The sequence below is a fragment of the Hoplias malabaricus genome, chromosome 10 (assembly GCF_029633855.1).
Source record: "Hoplias malabaricus isolate fHopMal1 chromosome 10, fHopMal1.hap1, whole genome shotgun sequence".
Classification (NCBI taxonomy): Eukaryota; Metazoa; Chordata; class Actinopteri; order Characiformes; family Erythrinidae; genus Hoplias; species Hoplias malabaricus.
Genome location: NC_089809.1, coordinates 6,533,578 through 6,549,514, shown reverse-complemented (window position 1 = coordinate 6,549,514; position 15,937 = coordinate 6,533,578). Strand labels below are relative to the sequence as shown.

The window sequence follows — 15,937 nt, the reverse complement described above, 5'->3', positions numbered from 1 at the left end:
AGAATCGGTGCACCTTGAGCTGTTTAATGTTGTAGCACTTTAGGGATGCGTTTACTAGTCAGAATCTGTTCCACCATCAGTGATAAGCCTAGAACAGCAAAAATAACTCAATATCACCCACCTACGAAGTAGAAATAGAGTAACATCCTAATCTCGCGCCATGCTTTAAAAAGCTTGGGGGTCTCTCCACCATCCAAACGCCTCCACAATGCTGTTTCTGACTGAAGTGCTTAGTTTCTTTCCTATTTACAGAGCCATGGCTGCATATAAACGCCTGTGCTTTTTCCAGCATGTAAAAAAATGAAACTTAGAGCTAGAAAATGGTGAGGAATCGCGAGCATTGCCTCAAGTCTGCACCTTTCCTTGAAGAAACTTAACACACAGTAATGGCAGAATAAACTGGCCCTATATGATATGTGCAGGTGTAAGAACAGACATTGATTAAATCATTTTAATGTTACGGCTGGTAAGTGTATGTAAGCCTGTAGTGTATTTTGCCTTAACTTTTATAGTATTAATATTATGTAATGAAGCAATTACCTCCATAACGTAGTGTGGCATTAAACAAATAAATCAATCAATCAATCAGCAAACCAGCAGCTTTACGATTTAATGGCTCCATTTCCCTGGTTTCTACCTGAAATCAAAAGCATTAGAGAAATGACACTGTTGATACCAATAAGGTTCATCTTTATTGCAGAGGGCTGTTTCAGTCCAATTTAAACATCTCATTTCATTTAGGAATGAAACGAGCACTTCTTCACACACACACACACACACATATATATGCATGTTTGTTTGCCTGTTCGCGCACACGCACCCTTAACGCTCGCACAATGCGTGCTGGGTGCAGGAGTCAGAATCAAGAAAGCAGATCAGCTTATCTTTCTTTCATTACTACAGTTCAAGCCTCTTAGAATCAACACCATTCATCAACAGTCAAGCTACAAGTCAACTGACCTTGACACGGAGATGAATTCCATCCTTTTGAGGAATAAATGCTTTCTTTCACAGCTACAGTAGCTAAGCTGGACAGGTTTGAGAGAACAAAGACAAAAATTTAATTCAGCTTAATGTTTTGTTAATATCTATCGTTTTCTAGGCCTCAAAAGAATAGCATTTACAGGGTTTAGAAACTGTGTTTCTTATTATTCATTAATAGCGACTGTAATCATGTTCATGTTAGGCTCAGATTACCCAGGGAAGAAGCAATGCTAGTTATTTCTCTTAAAATTCTTTTACATATTTGTTTAACTGTCTCCAGCCGTACATGCTACACTACGTAGGTCATAAAACAATGACTACAGAAGCTTTAGATTTGTGACCTGTGTAGTGTAGAGTCGGGAGTGATTTGAGACTCACTCTCACCAGGTTTGGTGACAAAACAAACACTGCAAAGGACAGACATAATTATTCGCCTCTTGTTGAGTAGAATATGTGCTACATCTCTAGGGCAACCTTGTCCAAACTCGCACCCAACTCTATGAAAGAATGCATTCGTGGGTAGAGCGTCTATTTTACTAAAGAATTTCCCCAGTACATTCACACACGCAATCAGGATTAAAGCAATTCTTCATCAAAAATGGCAAACATTCCACCACAAATCCCAATAGGGGAAAGTCTGATGAAAGTTCTTATGAATTTAACTTGGTGCAAATCACACCACAGCATGGTGTATGGGCTGTACGCTAAATAACGTGCCTTTTTTGGTCATGTCAGAGCAAACAAATGAGGTAAGTCGTTCAGCACTAAAGTCGTCTATACTGACATTTTTAACTCTTGCATAGGAAAAGCTCAATGGCAAGCACAGGCAATAAAATAATAATAATGATAATTAAAAAAGCCCTGCATTAAACACCGTCACTGCACTTCTCGCTCTGGACCGGTCCATATCCACACTATAACGTTTAGCCAAAATAGGATTGTGATAGAATAATTTTTTTAAAAAAACTTCTTTTTACTTACAAAGTGTAAGTCAATCAATAAATTGAAGATTCAACCCATTAGACGTAGTCTCGGTATACTACAAAAATGTAGTCTCATAGCAACCATGCAGAAGCCAAGGGCAAAGCCTCTACACCCTTAAATGTGAAGAGACAATCTCTCAGCGAGCTTGAAACGAAGCAAGACATTTTTCTACACTAAAAAAAAAGCAGAGGTGAGAAAAATAATCAATTCTTAAATTCATCATGATTCTCAACTGAAAGACCATAATGAAATATTATGAAACATCAAACCCTGATGTCTGTTTAGGCTCCCATATGCCTGTAATATTCAATGGTTCTATAGAATGTGTACCGATAGCTTATAGCCTCAATGTAGGGTGTTGAGATGCACTTTTGTAACTGCATTGTGACATTGAACCCAAGTTCGGTCGGATCACAAGCTTCCCAGAAATTCCAAGCCCCGATATCACAAGCTTCTTGCATCACTCTCACTGAGGTCCTCAACAGATTGAATCCAGCATTAAAGATATTAAGATATTCTAACAACTTTGTACCCGCAATCTTTCAAAACCGTTCCCCGTTTTTGCTCAAAGTGGCCGTCCTTCGAGTATTCAAACCGTGCCTTGTGCTCCTGGCTTTAAAAAGTGCTTCAGATCTCCACTCCACTTTGACTTTGCTTTGATCTTGGCCGTCTCGTCTTTCATGGCGTTCTCGTATTTACTTTGTTGCCTCAGATGCACCTGGCTCACACACGGCTGCTGAAAGCTGCATGCAGAAATGAGGCTAAGGAACTCGTTTGCTCTCTTGTAGAGAAATTGTATCTCTCCTCTTGATGAGGTTACAGACTTCTGACCTCTCAAGGGCCTTTTGGCAATAAAGCTGCGAGCTGGCAGCTTCTCGATCAATCACTGATTGTACTCCGTGATAGATTCATAACACTGTTTCTGTGCAATCACCTACTGCAATAAGACTCTGTCTTCTCTCATAAAGGAAGGGAGATTGCATCTGCTGTATGTGAACGAAAAGGTTTTTTTTCTTAGAGGTGCTACCAAAACAAACCTGACAGGGAAGAGCTAGCTAGGCTACAGAGGCACCGGCTTTATACTGCAGCAAAACCCAGAAGCACCGAGCTGGTGTATGTGTGCATTCAATGATTGTAGAAAGTGTAGGAGAGTCGGTTTGTCCAGGTTTTGTAACTGACAGCACAGTCAGTTTGATTGAGAAAAGTTTACTGAAGTGAAACAAACACAAAAAAAAAAAAAAAAAAAAAAAAAAAAAAAAAAAACCCAACTCTAAAAGGTGTGAAACCTGTGAAAGAAAGGAATGAATGTGACTGAGATGAAAGGAGAGAGACCTGGATGTCTCTCATTCGCACTCATTCTCTCCCAGAACCCCATACATATTGAATGTCAGGGATCTGCGCTTTCTGTTGGACCTCACGCTCTCGTCTTCGTCGTCTCCGTCAGCATCTTCATCGTCGTCTGCGTCTCTGTCGTCCTCCTCCTCTGGCTCTGAGCTCGACTCGCCTTCCTCTTCCTCCCTCTCTCCGCTATCCTCCTCCTCGGGTCTGCGGCCCTGCAGAGCTACGATTTCTGGCAGCTCTGGGTGGGACTCCCACTGATCTAGAGTCAGAAAGATAGCTCTCAGGATCAAGTTCAGAATCAATGTTCTATATGGATAGAGCGGAACATTAAAAGAATGGGGTTTAAATATTTAATCAAATAAAACCTGTACATCGTAGAAAAACTCCATTCTAATGTATCCATCTGCTTTGGGTGCCAAAGGGACAGTGGAACATGCCACGACTGACCACAAGCAAAGCAAAGACTAATTTAATTTGATTTTGAAATGTAAAGGGTTCATTCTAAGTACAGTTTAGATCTAGAACCCACCACAAACTGGGATTTAAATGTTACATTCTGGGCTATGATCGTTGAGGTCAGTTCTTAAACAGATATATTAGGCACAAACCAGTTTTTAAGTGTATTGCCACATTAATTTGGGGATCTGGAGCCCACCAACCCACACATTGTGAAACAAGACCGCACAGCAAGTTTGAGTGTGGGTTTCCTTATTCAGAAAGCATGGTATAAAACGAGCCGTTCTGATTTTGAACTGCTTCTTGAGTCAAGTGTCTCCTCTCCAGTCACAGAACTAGACTCGCGTTTATGCGAGAGAGCTAAGATATTGTTAAAATAATGTGTAGGTGTGGAGAACTAAGAGCACTGATTAGATATGGCACACACAAAAATGGAAAAGAAAGATAACAGAGTGAAAACGGCTAAAATCCAGAGCATCTGCTCCTCATTCCTGGGATCTTTCACTGTACTGAGTTATGGCTCATTCTCATTTAAAAGTAGCAGATTCTGGAAACCAGTCGTCCTGGACAAGGCTTTTTAGACAGAGAAGGGGTCTGCCTCTTGTGGTATTTTGAACAAATATTTTATTAAAAGCTAAGCACCACTTAATGGACCTCCATGAATATTTCACATTATTTTAGTTACTGACTTTTTATAAGTATGAATTAAAATGAAAATAGCAGCTTAATTTGCTTTAAAACTGACAATTTTATTAAATTGAAGAAAAACCCGAACTCGCTACGGAAATTCATGAACGCAACCGTGACGTCACTGGTGGACAACAGCTGAACAACGCCGCGGTAAAACACCGTTATGACTGACTGTTATGACAGTATCTAGCTAAATAACCAACATTATTCATGACAATAGCCTAGCAATAAGCTAAACTCAAATTTAGAGGTAGCGTTATTCTTGTAAATGTGATCGAAGTCGAACTCGAATTCATCCGACACTATAAACCTCCGTAATGCAGCTACGTAGCCGAGTATAATCTGAGCCACCGAGTTTAGCAAGTCAAGCTAACGTTAACTAACACAAACTAAAACAGGCGAAGTGAGTGTCCTTACCCTGTTTACCTCCATGTTACAGAGGCTCTTGAACACCTTTCGTTGGTGTCCTTACATGCCCATATTGTTGGAAAAGCGCCAGTGAAATGAGCTACAGATAACGGAGTGAGCGGAGGGTCCTTTCCAAAGTGCCCGTTTAAAGTTGACAAATTTAGTCTATTTTCTGGATATTTTGGGATCTTTGGGCCATTTGTTCACAGATGTCCCACTGTACATTGAATGATTGCAGCCAAAAACAACACACCTTTTCGTCATTTTGCATTAAATTAAGTGCAACTTCTAGAGTTGTTGTCCACCATCTACGTCACAGGCAAGACGCCTATTAGAGTTTCCCAACACCGCTTGGGGGGGGGGCGCAACGGTCTTTTAAACCTTATTCCTTGAATTAGTAAGAAATACCATGTTTTCTGACTATAAATAAACACTCAAACTCAAATTCCACTGTATTTGTTTGACACTTTCATTGAGCTGGTGCTTAGCCTTTAAGACCACAAGGAAATGTGTTAACTTGTGGAAAAGGTGGAAAAACCTGTCTCCTTTAATTCAATCTTGATTCAGAACAACTGCAATTCAATAGTCCATGCCAAAATGCTCAGTCAAAACAGTGAAAAGAGAAACATAATCTCAGTGATTGATGGAGCCCTCACCTTTGTTCTGACTGTATCCAGGTGGCCGCAGACACAAACAGAGGCGTCCGTCCGTGGCAAGACGCAGAAGACTGTTGGCTGCCCGATAAACGTCATTCCTAGCTGCCTTTGCTGTTTTATATCCTCTCCTCTCTGCCCACGCTGTTTATAAAGGGGTGAGAGAGAAAGAGCTTATGAGGAATATGTTCTCATGAAAAATATATATATATATCCACGCACCATCTGCAAGAAAAGAGCAGCAGAAGGAAAACACTGGCTGTGATAATTCTGAACTGAACCAAATCTAAACTAGGTCTGGATTTTGAAATGTAATCCTTGCACGGTACACACTGAACAACTTGTGCAATTTCTTACTTTTAATAATTCGTGAATTATTATTAGCAAAAATGTGTTGTATGAAAACATTTGGGGACTCCTAGTCAAATGTCATGCTTACGATTATTATTCTAATTTCTAAGTGAAAATAATTATACAGCATTGATTTTTCTATTAATTTTAGTGCAGTTTCCAATTTAAAAATATATTTTTTGTGCATACAATGTATTTATCCTCACCACAATGTGTTAAATTAATCAAATAAATAGTTATTGTGAATTACCATATGTTCTCTGGTTACATATACAACGTATCACTTTAGTCAACATTTCCATTCAATATTAAATATGACTGGAAATCACACTCCATAAATACATTCATTCATTCATTCATTCTCTGTAACCCTTATCCAATTCAGGGTCGCGGGGGTCCAGAGCCTACCTGGAATCATTGGGCGCAAGGCAGGAATACACCCTGGAGGGGGCGCCAGTCCTTCACAGGGCAACACAGACAAACACACACATTCACACCTACGGGCACTTTTTTTTTTTTTGAGTGGCCAATCCACCTGCAACGTGTGTTTTTGGACTGTGGGAGGAAACCGGAGCACCCGGAGGAAACCCACACAGACACGGAGAGAACACACCACATTCCTCACAGACAGTCACCTGGAGCGGGAATAGAACCCACAACCTCCAGGTCCCTGGAGCTGTGTGACTGCGACACTACCTGCTGTGCCACTGTGCTGTCCTCCATAAATACATATAAAAAAAATAAACATTTGAGCTGATGCTAATGAGAGCAGTAGTTCTGTACCTTCACACACATCCCATGCTGTCCAGGCATGATCCTGCTGGGAGCCGGGGCTCAAGTCTGGATGTGTGAGTTTCAGTACAGAGAGAAAAGGAGTGTGCTCACACAGATAGCCCACAGAGCTGTAGGGCTCCTGCAGCTGAGACACTGGGTAAATACCAGCCAGAATCTGGAACACAACATCAAAGAGACACTCAGATACATTCGTCTAGCTTTTATACAAGTAGTCTTTACACAGCCGACTGATAACATCAAACGTGATGATGCTAATTTTTGATTCCATTTGAAACTACATTGTATACAGTGCTCATCCAACACTTCTTCTGAAGGGCATAAAAATATATAATTAATAATGAGTAAGCACATAAGCTAATTGCTTCAGGAAGTGTACTCTTCTGAGAAGGCTTTACACTTGACTCTTAAAACTTGTAAGATTGTTCTCATGACTGAGAGCCATAATTCTCACAAATTCTCAAAGTCAGTTACTGATGCTGGATGATTAGTTATGGAACACACACGCTCCAACTCACAGCTCGATGACAGTGGGTTTATACCCCTCCAGCTGACACTCTGCATTGAGAGAGTAAGGGGCACCTTATGTTTCACTGGTAGAAAACTACTCTGTGTCTCGATGTGGACAAATTGTAGAATATAGGTTTAAAAGAAGCCATATCAGCCTTTTTCCTGTGTGACAACAGAGCTGTCCAATTGAATATTTAAAAAATACAGTGATCCCTCGTTTTTCGCAGGGGACGGGCTCCAAGACCAGCCTCGAAAAAAGAATTTCCGCGAAGTAGAGGAAAGATTTTTTTTATGTATTTAACGAGTATTTAGACTTTTAAAACCCTCCCTGTGCTGTTAACGTGCATACATTTCAAAACACCAATCACAGGCCAGAATACAACATGGGAGTCTGTGATTCGTCATCTCTAACTTTCACACCCATCACAGCCCCTCTTACAACTCACTTCGTCATTGAGGCGGGTGGCTGACATTCTCTCGACAAAGGATAAGTACGCGGGTCGCTTACACCCGTGTTTACACTACGGCATCGCATCCGACGGTGCTGAATTCTTTTTTGTTAAATCACACTGGTTTTGTTGTTTCAAGGCTAGGAAAGTGTTTATTATTAATATTTTATAGGATTTCATGAATGATTCTGGGTGTTCATTATCGAGAGGAAGAGAGAGACAAAAAGGGGCAGATGAAAGCATTAATCTATGCACCAATCACATTCGTCGTCTCTCCAATTGCCCCAATCACAGGTCATCTTACAACACCATATACGCATATAACGTCAGCAAGACGTTACTGTGCAGTATAATGCATGTCGTCTGCTACCAAGAGGATGTACAAGGTCTAGTACATTATTCAAATTAATAACATATAGAATAATAAATGAACTAAAAAGAAGAGGAAAAGGATTTGAAAATGAAAGATTTGTGCACTCTTCTTTACTGAGAATGGGCTAATAATAGGAAAAAATATAGAAGAATTTTATGAAATTTCATTGGATTTAATTAAATATTTTGGCTATTCATTTTTCACAGTTTTCCTAGATTTTCCCTCAAGATCCGCGATATAGCGGTCATAAGCCGCCTTGAAAAAACCCGCGAAGTAGCGAATCCGCGAAAGATGACTTGCGAAGTAGAGAGGGATTACTGTATATTGATATAGAAAAGAAATACAACTAAAAGCCTAAAGAGTTTATATTTTTAGGTGAAATTTTACCTGGAGTTGCTTGTTTACTCGAGAAGGGAAGACGAGTCCTGGACAGTCGCACAGTTTAACAGTGGGAGTGAGGTAGTACGTTTGGAAATACTTTGTGTGTCCGGGGGTTCGAGAGACACTTACAACCTTCCGCCCAACCAAACTATTTAAGACGGAAGACTTTCCTACATTAGGAAAACCTACAGAGTGCACAACACATATAATGACAATCACATAAACAATACCATGGTAAAATAAAATATTTTATCAGAACAAACACAAGAAAACTAATTTTACTCAGGCTAAACTATTCAAACATTACTGTTCCAGAAGATGCTACATTCTTAAACTCACCTATGCAGCCTAATGTGAGAACTCCATCTTTATAAAGTTCTTGTGTGGGGCTGTTCAGTTCCATAGCAACATCAGTGTGGTGCTCCATCAGGACCGTCTCCGCCCCTTCATCAGTCCAGTCACCCTCTGTTCCCATGGCAACTGCATCCTTCTGTATTTTACTCTCCCAGCTACTTAAATCCACTGGTAATCAAAAACAAAAACATCCTCTGATTTAACATTACAATCCTAATGGAAAAATCTAGTAGTCACTGAAATGTAAACTTTTCTTAACATCACAAACACCCTCAGACAACGAGGTTGGCTTCTTTAGTTTTGAAATTGTAATTTCTTCATTAATCCACTGCCATTTGCTGCCTCCCTCTGCCACAGATTTACCACGACTTAATCAGTCTCAGGACTTTAACCTATCCTGCATTTATATAATTTATTTATATAATTTATATAATGGGGTCGACACAGTGGCGCAGCAGGTAGGTGTCGCAGACACACAGCTCCAGGAACCTGGAGGTTATGGGTTCGATTCCCGTTCCGGGTGACTGTCTATGAGGAGTGTGGTGTGTTCTCTCTGTGTCTGAGTGGGTTTCCTCCGGGTGACTGTCTGTGAGGAGTGTGGTGTGTTCTCCCTGTGTCTGCATGGGTTTCCTCCGGGTGACTGTCTGTGAGGAGTGTGGTGTGTTCTCCCTGTGTCTGCGTGGGTTTCCTCCGGGTGCCCCAGTTTCCTCCCAGAATGCAAAAACACACGTTGGTAGGTGGATTGGTGAATTCATAATGAATGAATTTATATAATTTATTTAATACTAAATGTCCATCTACTTTTATTTATCTGACGTTCAAAAATACTTTTTTAACTATTACACTCGTGGATAAACAGTAACTTTATGAAGTATGAAAAACTTGGGATAGTGGACACCTCACCTTTTCCTGCCGCAATCTCTTGACACGCCCTCAGGATGTGAAGTGGTCCTCCTGCTGCGCTCCACCCACATTTCTTCCTCATCCTCTTTTTCTGCAACACTGCAGTGAATAAAAAGACACACAGGCAGAGATGAGTGCCTGTCTACGTCTGGACTGATAAACATCTAACAGAGACACATTACTACACGTGCATATGCTGTGCTCTCACAGGTGCTGTAGGGCTGTCCTGGGTGAGAGGTGAAGCAGACACAGTGGAGGTGAGGAAAGTGTTTGGACATGTAATGTTTCCAAGCCAAAACAAGAGGTGCAGGGCACAGGTCGACCTTATTTAGCACTAGAATGACCTGCTTCTGCATTTCACCAGTGATGTAGTGATAAAGGGCCGGAGGAAACTGCAGCACCTAGAGGAAGAGAGAGGGAGAGTCATTTGATTCTTGACAGCTCTGCATACTTTCAGACATCAAGCATTGATTTGTCCTCTTTACAAATGAATGCCTGTTTCAAAAGGTAGATTTATTTACGTCAAACTAAAAGGGACATAAGCTACAATACAATAGACACAGGGACGCTCAACAAACTTCTTTCTTTTTTCTTTTAAGTTCCCCAGCAGCAACAGTGGGCTACCCTTTCATTTATGCATTCTACTTTAAAATAATTAAAGAGCCTACTTAAAAATATAGCTGTTATATAATTCATTACAAAACAGTTGGACAAAACATAGGAGTTACACTCCGTTCTTGCATCACTGTTACATCAACATAGCACCATCTGCTGGTCGAAATGGAGAAGGTTCCCTAGCTGAGCTGGGCCATTTGGTAATCATGTGTCTATGCTATTAAATAAACTATAAATACATTTGTATTTCTTAAGTCTTAAATCTTGAAATCATATGACAACAAAGCACTCACAGGGTGTCTTATATCCACTATGAGCAAAATGACATCAGACATCTCCAACACTCTCCACAGCTGTCTCCATGTCTTTGAAGGGGAACGAAGAGGAATGAAGAACAGAAAAAGGAAAGGGAAGAAATTAAACGGGTAAAAACCTTGCTGAATTTAATCTGTGAAGCAACAACAATGATTTTTTCATGTGCAAATCTTCAGTGAGTATGAACAAATTCAGTTTCTGCAGAAAGCGAGACTTCATCTAAAATGCAATAAAAACAAGAGTCTATGATTTGTTTATTCTCTTGACTCTTTGTTTAACTGAAAACAATACAAATAAAAAGGTTTCACTGAACCACCAAATCTTATTTGGTAAATATAAACACATTTAGTATCTGACGCACAAAAAGTCAGGACAAAGTTATGTTTATCATAGCATTCAATTTTTTTTCTCCATTTAATTACACTTTGTTGTTTGGGAACAGAGGATACATGTTGTTGAATTGTTCTATTGGAATTTCTACCCATTCTTGCTTGATACAAGTCTTCAGCTGCTCAACAGTTTGTGATCACCGTTGTCAGAGTCTCCTCCTTATGATGTTACGTTCATAGGAGACAAATCTGGATTAAAGGCAGACCAGTCAAGCACACACTTTCTGTGTCTACTAAGCCGTGCCGATGTAACCTATGTAAGGCATTGTTTTGCTGAAATATCTAGGACTTCCTGGAACAGTGGTTGCCTTGAAAGTACTGGGTGTCTCTATACATTTCCAATAGACAACCCTTTGTCAACGTTACCTTCACACATGCAAGTCCCAGTTTTGATAAATGTGGGGTGGGGGAGAACAACCAACAACAACAAACAACAAAACAAAGATTATACAGTGGAACCTCTACTAACGAACGCCTATACTAACGAACTTTCCAAGATACGAACCGGGCATTTGAATATTTTTGCCTCCACCAACGAACCAGGACTCTAGAAACGAACCCAAGCCTCCGCCGAGCCGGCGGCTGGAAAAGGCCACTGACGCCAATAGGCAAGTCTCCCAGCGCCCAGAGTTGAGTGAGCTTTTAAGATTAGCAAATTGTAGCTTTAGCAATTTAACATTAGTGTAAATAGCAGACATTGAAATTCGTGCTAAGTTAAGCCGTATCTATGCTTCGTCTCCCCACATTCACCCACCTACTCTCCGTTATTCCTCCCGTCATACAGCCAGTGCCTGTGTTACTCCTCCAGCCTGTCGTCACGTCTTCAAGGTAGCGATATGTAACCACTTCAAACTTTTTTTTTATTTCTTTTTTATTACTGTTTCTACTGTATTTCTCTTTTATTTTTAGTAACGCTACATGTATTTTTTTTTTTTTTTACTAATTTGAGAGTGTTGTAAACATATATCAGTGCTAAAAGGGTGACTTTCGGGGTGGGACTGAAACACATTAATTGCTTTTCCATTATTTTAAATGGGGAAAATTTACTCAAGAAATGGCTTAAGTGAATTAATAAAAAGACTCTTTTTAATAGCATTTTACAAAATATCCCCTTTTTCCAGAAAGTGGGTTTGTAAACAGCAGACATACTTCATTAAAAAACAAGAATAAAAAGAAGACATCTTCCCCAAAAAAAAAAACAAAAAAAAAAAAACCTAATTTCAGAAACCTCTCAATATTTTAATATCACACCATTTTAATAACTGTTCCTTTCCTCTGAAGGACAGAGTGTGCTTACCTCTAGATTGTGTTCAAAGTGGCTGAGAGTGCCAGGAGGGTTCCTGGAATGAAGAGTCTCCAGAAACTCATGAAAGGACTTCTCCTCTTTTCTCAAGAGTTCTTCCCTCCGCATGCCATAATGCCAAGAGGGTCGCCGGGGGAAATCGAGCCCTGAGAGCAGACACACAAAGTGAGTGAACTGGAGTCTACTTGGAAAGAGTTATTGAAGGTCAATGATCCAAACTTTTTAGGACTGTGAAGCACAGTGATGATGCTATATGTATTGGCATCTGTGTTCATATGATGTGAGAATATACACAGATTAAAACGGAATCTGTATTATTATCTCAACAGAAAAAGGCGCTATGGAGCAGATGCACAAGTCTTTATTCACAATACTCAATGCTAATAGAAGGACAGGGGTATAAAGCATTCACTGGATGTTATTATTAACATCCACAAAAAGAAGCTAATGCTACACCAAAACTTAAACGACTATAAAACAAACTAACCAAGCTCTTCAGGGTAGACATAGTTTATGCCCATCTCCAGCTCTCTCTCTGGAACTGCTTGCAATATTGTTTCTCTGGCCATTTTCTTCCTTTTCTCCACCTCCTCTTTGCTCTCTTTCTCAAAATGTAGCCGAAATCTGAAAGAAAATAAAGAAAAATATATGAAAAGTTGTCATACACAGCCTCACTGAGTACACAATTGTATTTGGACAATTCTGCTACACTCAATCTCAGGGGTAATTAAATACAGCCAGTACACCTCCCAAAACAGTCCCTAATGGGAACTGCAGACTTTGGAAACCACAACAATGACAGTGGTAACATTCAGCATTGTTTACACATCATGTATGCGAGTTGTTGTTGTTGTTTTGGACTGAACATGGCAGCGCAATGCTCACAAGCTCAGACAGATCAGTAGAGTACTCCTTAGTGCATCGTCCAGCACTCACTCGAGTCTTTCATCAGGAACTTTTGTACCACTTCGAAAAAAAAAAAAAAAACAATACGTAATTCTACGAGGTGCCACTGTGAATCGGATAAAAAACAGCCCAGGAAGCTTGTGCTAGCTTACTGCCTGCGTGCTTTGTAGAATCATGTGATAGGGAGGGTTTGTTCATTAATCAAAACACTTTAATTGGGAGAAAATTGAATTTTAAACCTATATAAATCTGAGATATGTTTGTGTGTGTCATACACTTCTAAACGATACTGGATGCTTCCTGTTCTCCAGAGGAACCGACTGTTCCACACTAAAGTGTCTGCTGTTCAATCATTTCACATTCCTAGCCCTGTGAAAGATATTACCATGAAAAATATTAGATACTGGCACGGGCCCCCAGTCTCATATTTGTTCTACACACAGAGTTTTATACCCACTATGTACACAACCGAAAGAATTCTACCGGTAGCCACTGAGCACACAGTAACAGTGTTCACTTTCACTATGCCTGCTAAAATATCTCCTTTCTATTTATGCAGACACAGCTCTTGAATTACTCTTTTGCCTCTCGGGTGCTCACCTATTGGGGTCATAACGGCCATCTCTGGTGCCAGGCTGCTGGTTGATCCTCCTGATGTCTGTGGTCTCGCTGTCTGATGTGTCTGACTGTCTGTCCCGTCTCACTCCTCTCTCTATACTCGCATTCCTGCTGCTTGGACCAGAGCCCGGATCACCTTCACACACAGTTATAAAAAAAATTGTTCAAAAATTGTATAAAAGATGCCCTTTTTAAATATGATTTACAGCAACATTTCCACCAATGTAGTCTTCATCTGGCCCATAACCATCACCCAAACACAGCTGACTGACTACATAATCCGTCACAGCATACAATTCATAATCACTGCCCAACACAGTCAGGTCTGGTATTCCTGGTGTTTGTGTTAATCTGACATGACTAAGAAGCTGATTTTAGAACTGCACTTTGGCATCAGAAAATAAAGGCACTCTTTGTGGAAAGCTAACAAGCCACAGTTCATTAACAGTGAACAGGCTAATACTTGTGGCCTTTGAACAGGCTCACAGACTCCATCAGCACCTGTAGTGTCTTTATATTCTGTACTGAAACCTGTGAAGCTCTATTCAGCACTCCAGTGACACTGACACAGTAGTGGCGTGTTAGTGCTGTTACAAGTGGATCAGACACAGTAGTGCTCCTGGAGCCCAAGTACTATCCACTCTGTAGGACAAACCTATATTGTTGGTCCACCTTGTAGATACAAAGTCTGAGTATTCAATCTCTTGCTTACATCTACAAGGTGGGCCAACAAGGCAGGTGTGTCCAACAGAGTGGACAGTACCTAGGCTCACTGTTTAAGAACTCCAACAGCACTGCTGTGGCTGATCCACTCATACGAGCACAACACCTCAGTGCTGAGAAAGACCCACCACCCAAATAGTACCTGAATTTACATGCTAAGAGGTGCTGATAAAATGGACAATGTGTGTACTTGTTTTTTTGTGCTGATCGCTGTGTTTACATATGTAATGGTTTTATATAACTTTTAAAGGATTTATTGAAGTGATATGTACATTGTACACATTGAAATGAAAGATTATTATCCATTTACTTAAATTAGAGTTAGCTTTCTCCCAAACAACGTTCATCCATAACTTCTGCAGACGACATTAAATACACTACAAAGCCTCCAGTGATTCCCCAACTCCAGCTTTGCTTCATTGTTACATAACTGTGCGGAGAGTCTGCGCAGTGCTGGTCCGCAGTACCAAAACACTGCTGATGGAGACCAACCACGTTACACTGCTCACTGGTCAATAGTAACTTGGCATTTTTAACATTATATTCGTTTCACTAAAAGCTGTCTCCTGTGTACAGTCAGGTCTTCGTAATGGCCCCTATAACACAACAGCGGTCTTGTTTTTGTCTCTCTATCAGTTATAGTTGTCATGCCAGACAGGTTGAAATCGCTGACCTTACCTTTTTGAATGATTTGAAGTTAACTAGCTAAAATAGCCTACGTGTAAAAGATGTGGCGTAAGGACAACGGCCAGCACGAAAACGAGCCTGAAAATGTATCCATTTGCCTACTTCTGACTTTAACTCTCCATTCCACCTTAAACAGCGCATGTTACTATAGCATTTAAGGTGGAACGCAAAGTTCCAACTTCCAATTCTGCCCTCCCTTTACAAACGGCCGAAAAATTTTAAGATACATGTATTCATAGTAATTGAACCTGTTTGTAGACTCACCTCGCTTTCTCTCCCGCTTCACTTGGAGCTGTTTCTTTTTCTGTTTGTTGCTGAACGGTTTTCTCCGCGGCATGTTCGACAAAACCAAAAAGCAAACGGCAAAGACAACTAGGTGCTCGACTTTTAGTTCTTCTATTTAGTTTAGCTGTAGTTGTACGTGTTTATTTTACGGTGGCTGAAGTTTCTCCGCCACTCCAGGCATGCTAACCTTACTTTTTTCCCTACGACGCCAAACTCCAACCAAACCAGGACTCTACCATTTTACACCGCTGCTTTAAATTAGCTTATATTTTCAAACGTCGTAATGCGAATAAAAAGTATGTCTAGTTTCTTTTTTAAATACGAAAATGACATTTGGTTTGCTTACAATTGGGAAAATTATTACGAATCACTACTTAAATATTCGTTTAAAAATAAAACATTATCCCCATACATTTTCGCAGTGGTAGGGTCCGACCGTTATTGAAAAAGCAAACGGTTAACTACAT

General features: G+C 40.3%; 1 protein-coding gene across 1 annotated transcript; it reads right to left on the bottom strand.

The window, feature by feature from the left end:
* Positions 1 to 684: 684 nt before the first annotated feature.
* On the bottom strand, positions 685 to 15,693 carry gnl1 (guanine nucleotide binding protein-like 1). Its single transcript, XM_066684067.1, has 12 exons — positions 15,450 to 15,693; positions 13,758 to 13,911; positions 12,739 to 12,875; positions 12,246 to 12,397; positions 10,538 to 10,609; positions 9,838 to 10,030; positions 9,630 to 9,728; positions 8,712 to 8,894; positions 8,379 to 8,557; positions 6,651 to 6,816; positions 5,520 to 5,660; positions 685 to 3,568 (listed from the first exon to the last, which is right to left on the bottom strand). Exons 1-12 carry the CDS (start codon positions 15,520 to 15,522, stop codon positions 3,312 to 3,314), a joined length of 1,806 nt encoding a protein of 601 aa, XP_066540164.1. The 5' UTR covers positions 15,523 to 15,693; the 3' UTR covers positions 685 to 3,311.
* Positions 15,694 to 15,937: the final 244 nt, after the last annotated feature.

What these genes read in the sequence shown, in the direction of transcription:
- gnl1 (XM_066684067.1), bottom strand. Translation starts at nt 15,522, where the DNA reads ATGCCGCGGAGAAAACCGTTCAGCAACAAACAGAAAAAGAAACAGCTC. An exon ending in TGTCTACCCTGAAGAGCTTG is followed by an intron (nt 12,398 to 12,738) that starts GTTAGTTTGTTT and finishes GTCTGCTCTCAG; the next exon opens with GGCTCGATTTCCCCCGGCGA. An exon ending in ACTTTGAACACAATCTAGAG is followed by an intron (nt 10,610 to 12,245) that starts GTAAGCACACTC and finishes TCCCCTTCAAAG; the next exon opens with ACATGGAGACAGCTGTGGAG.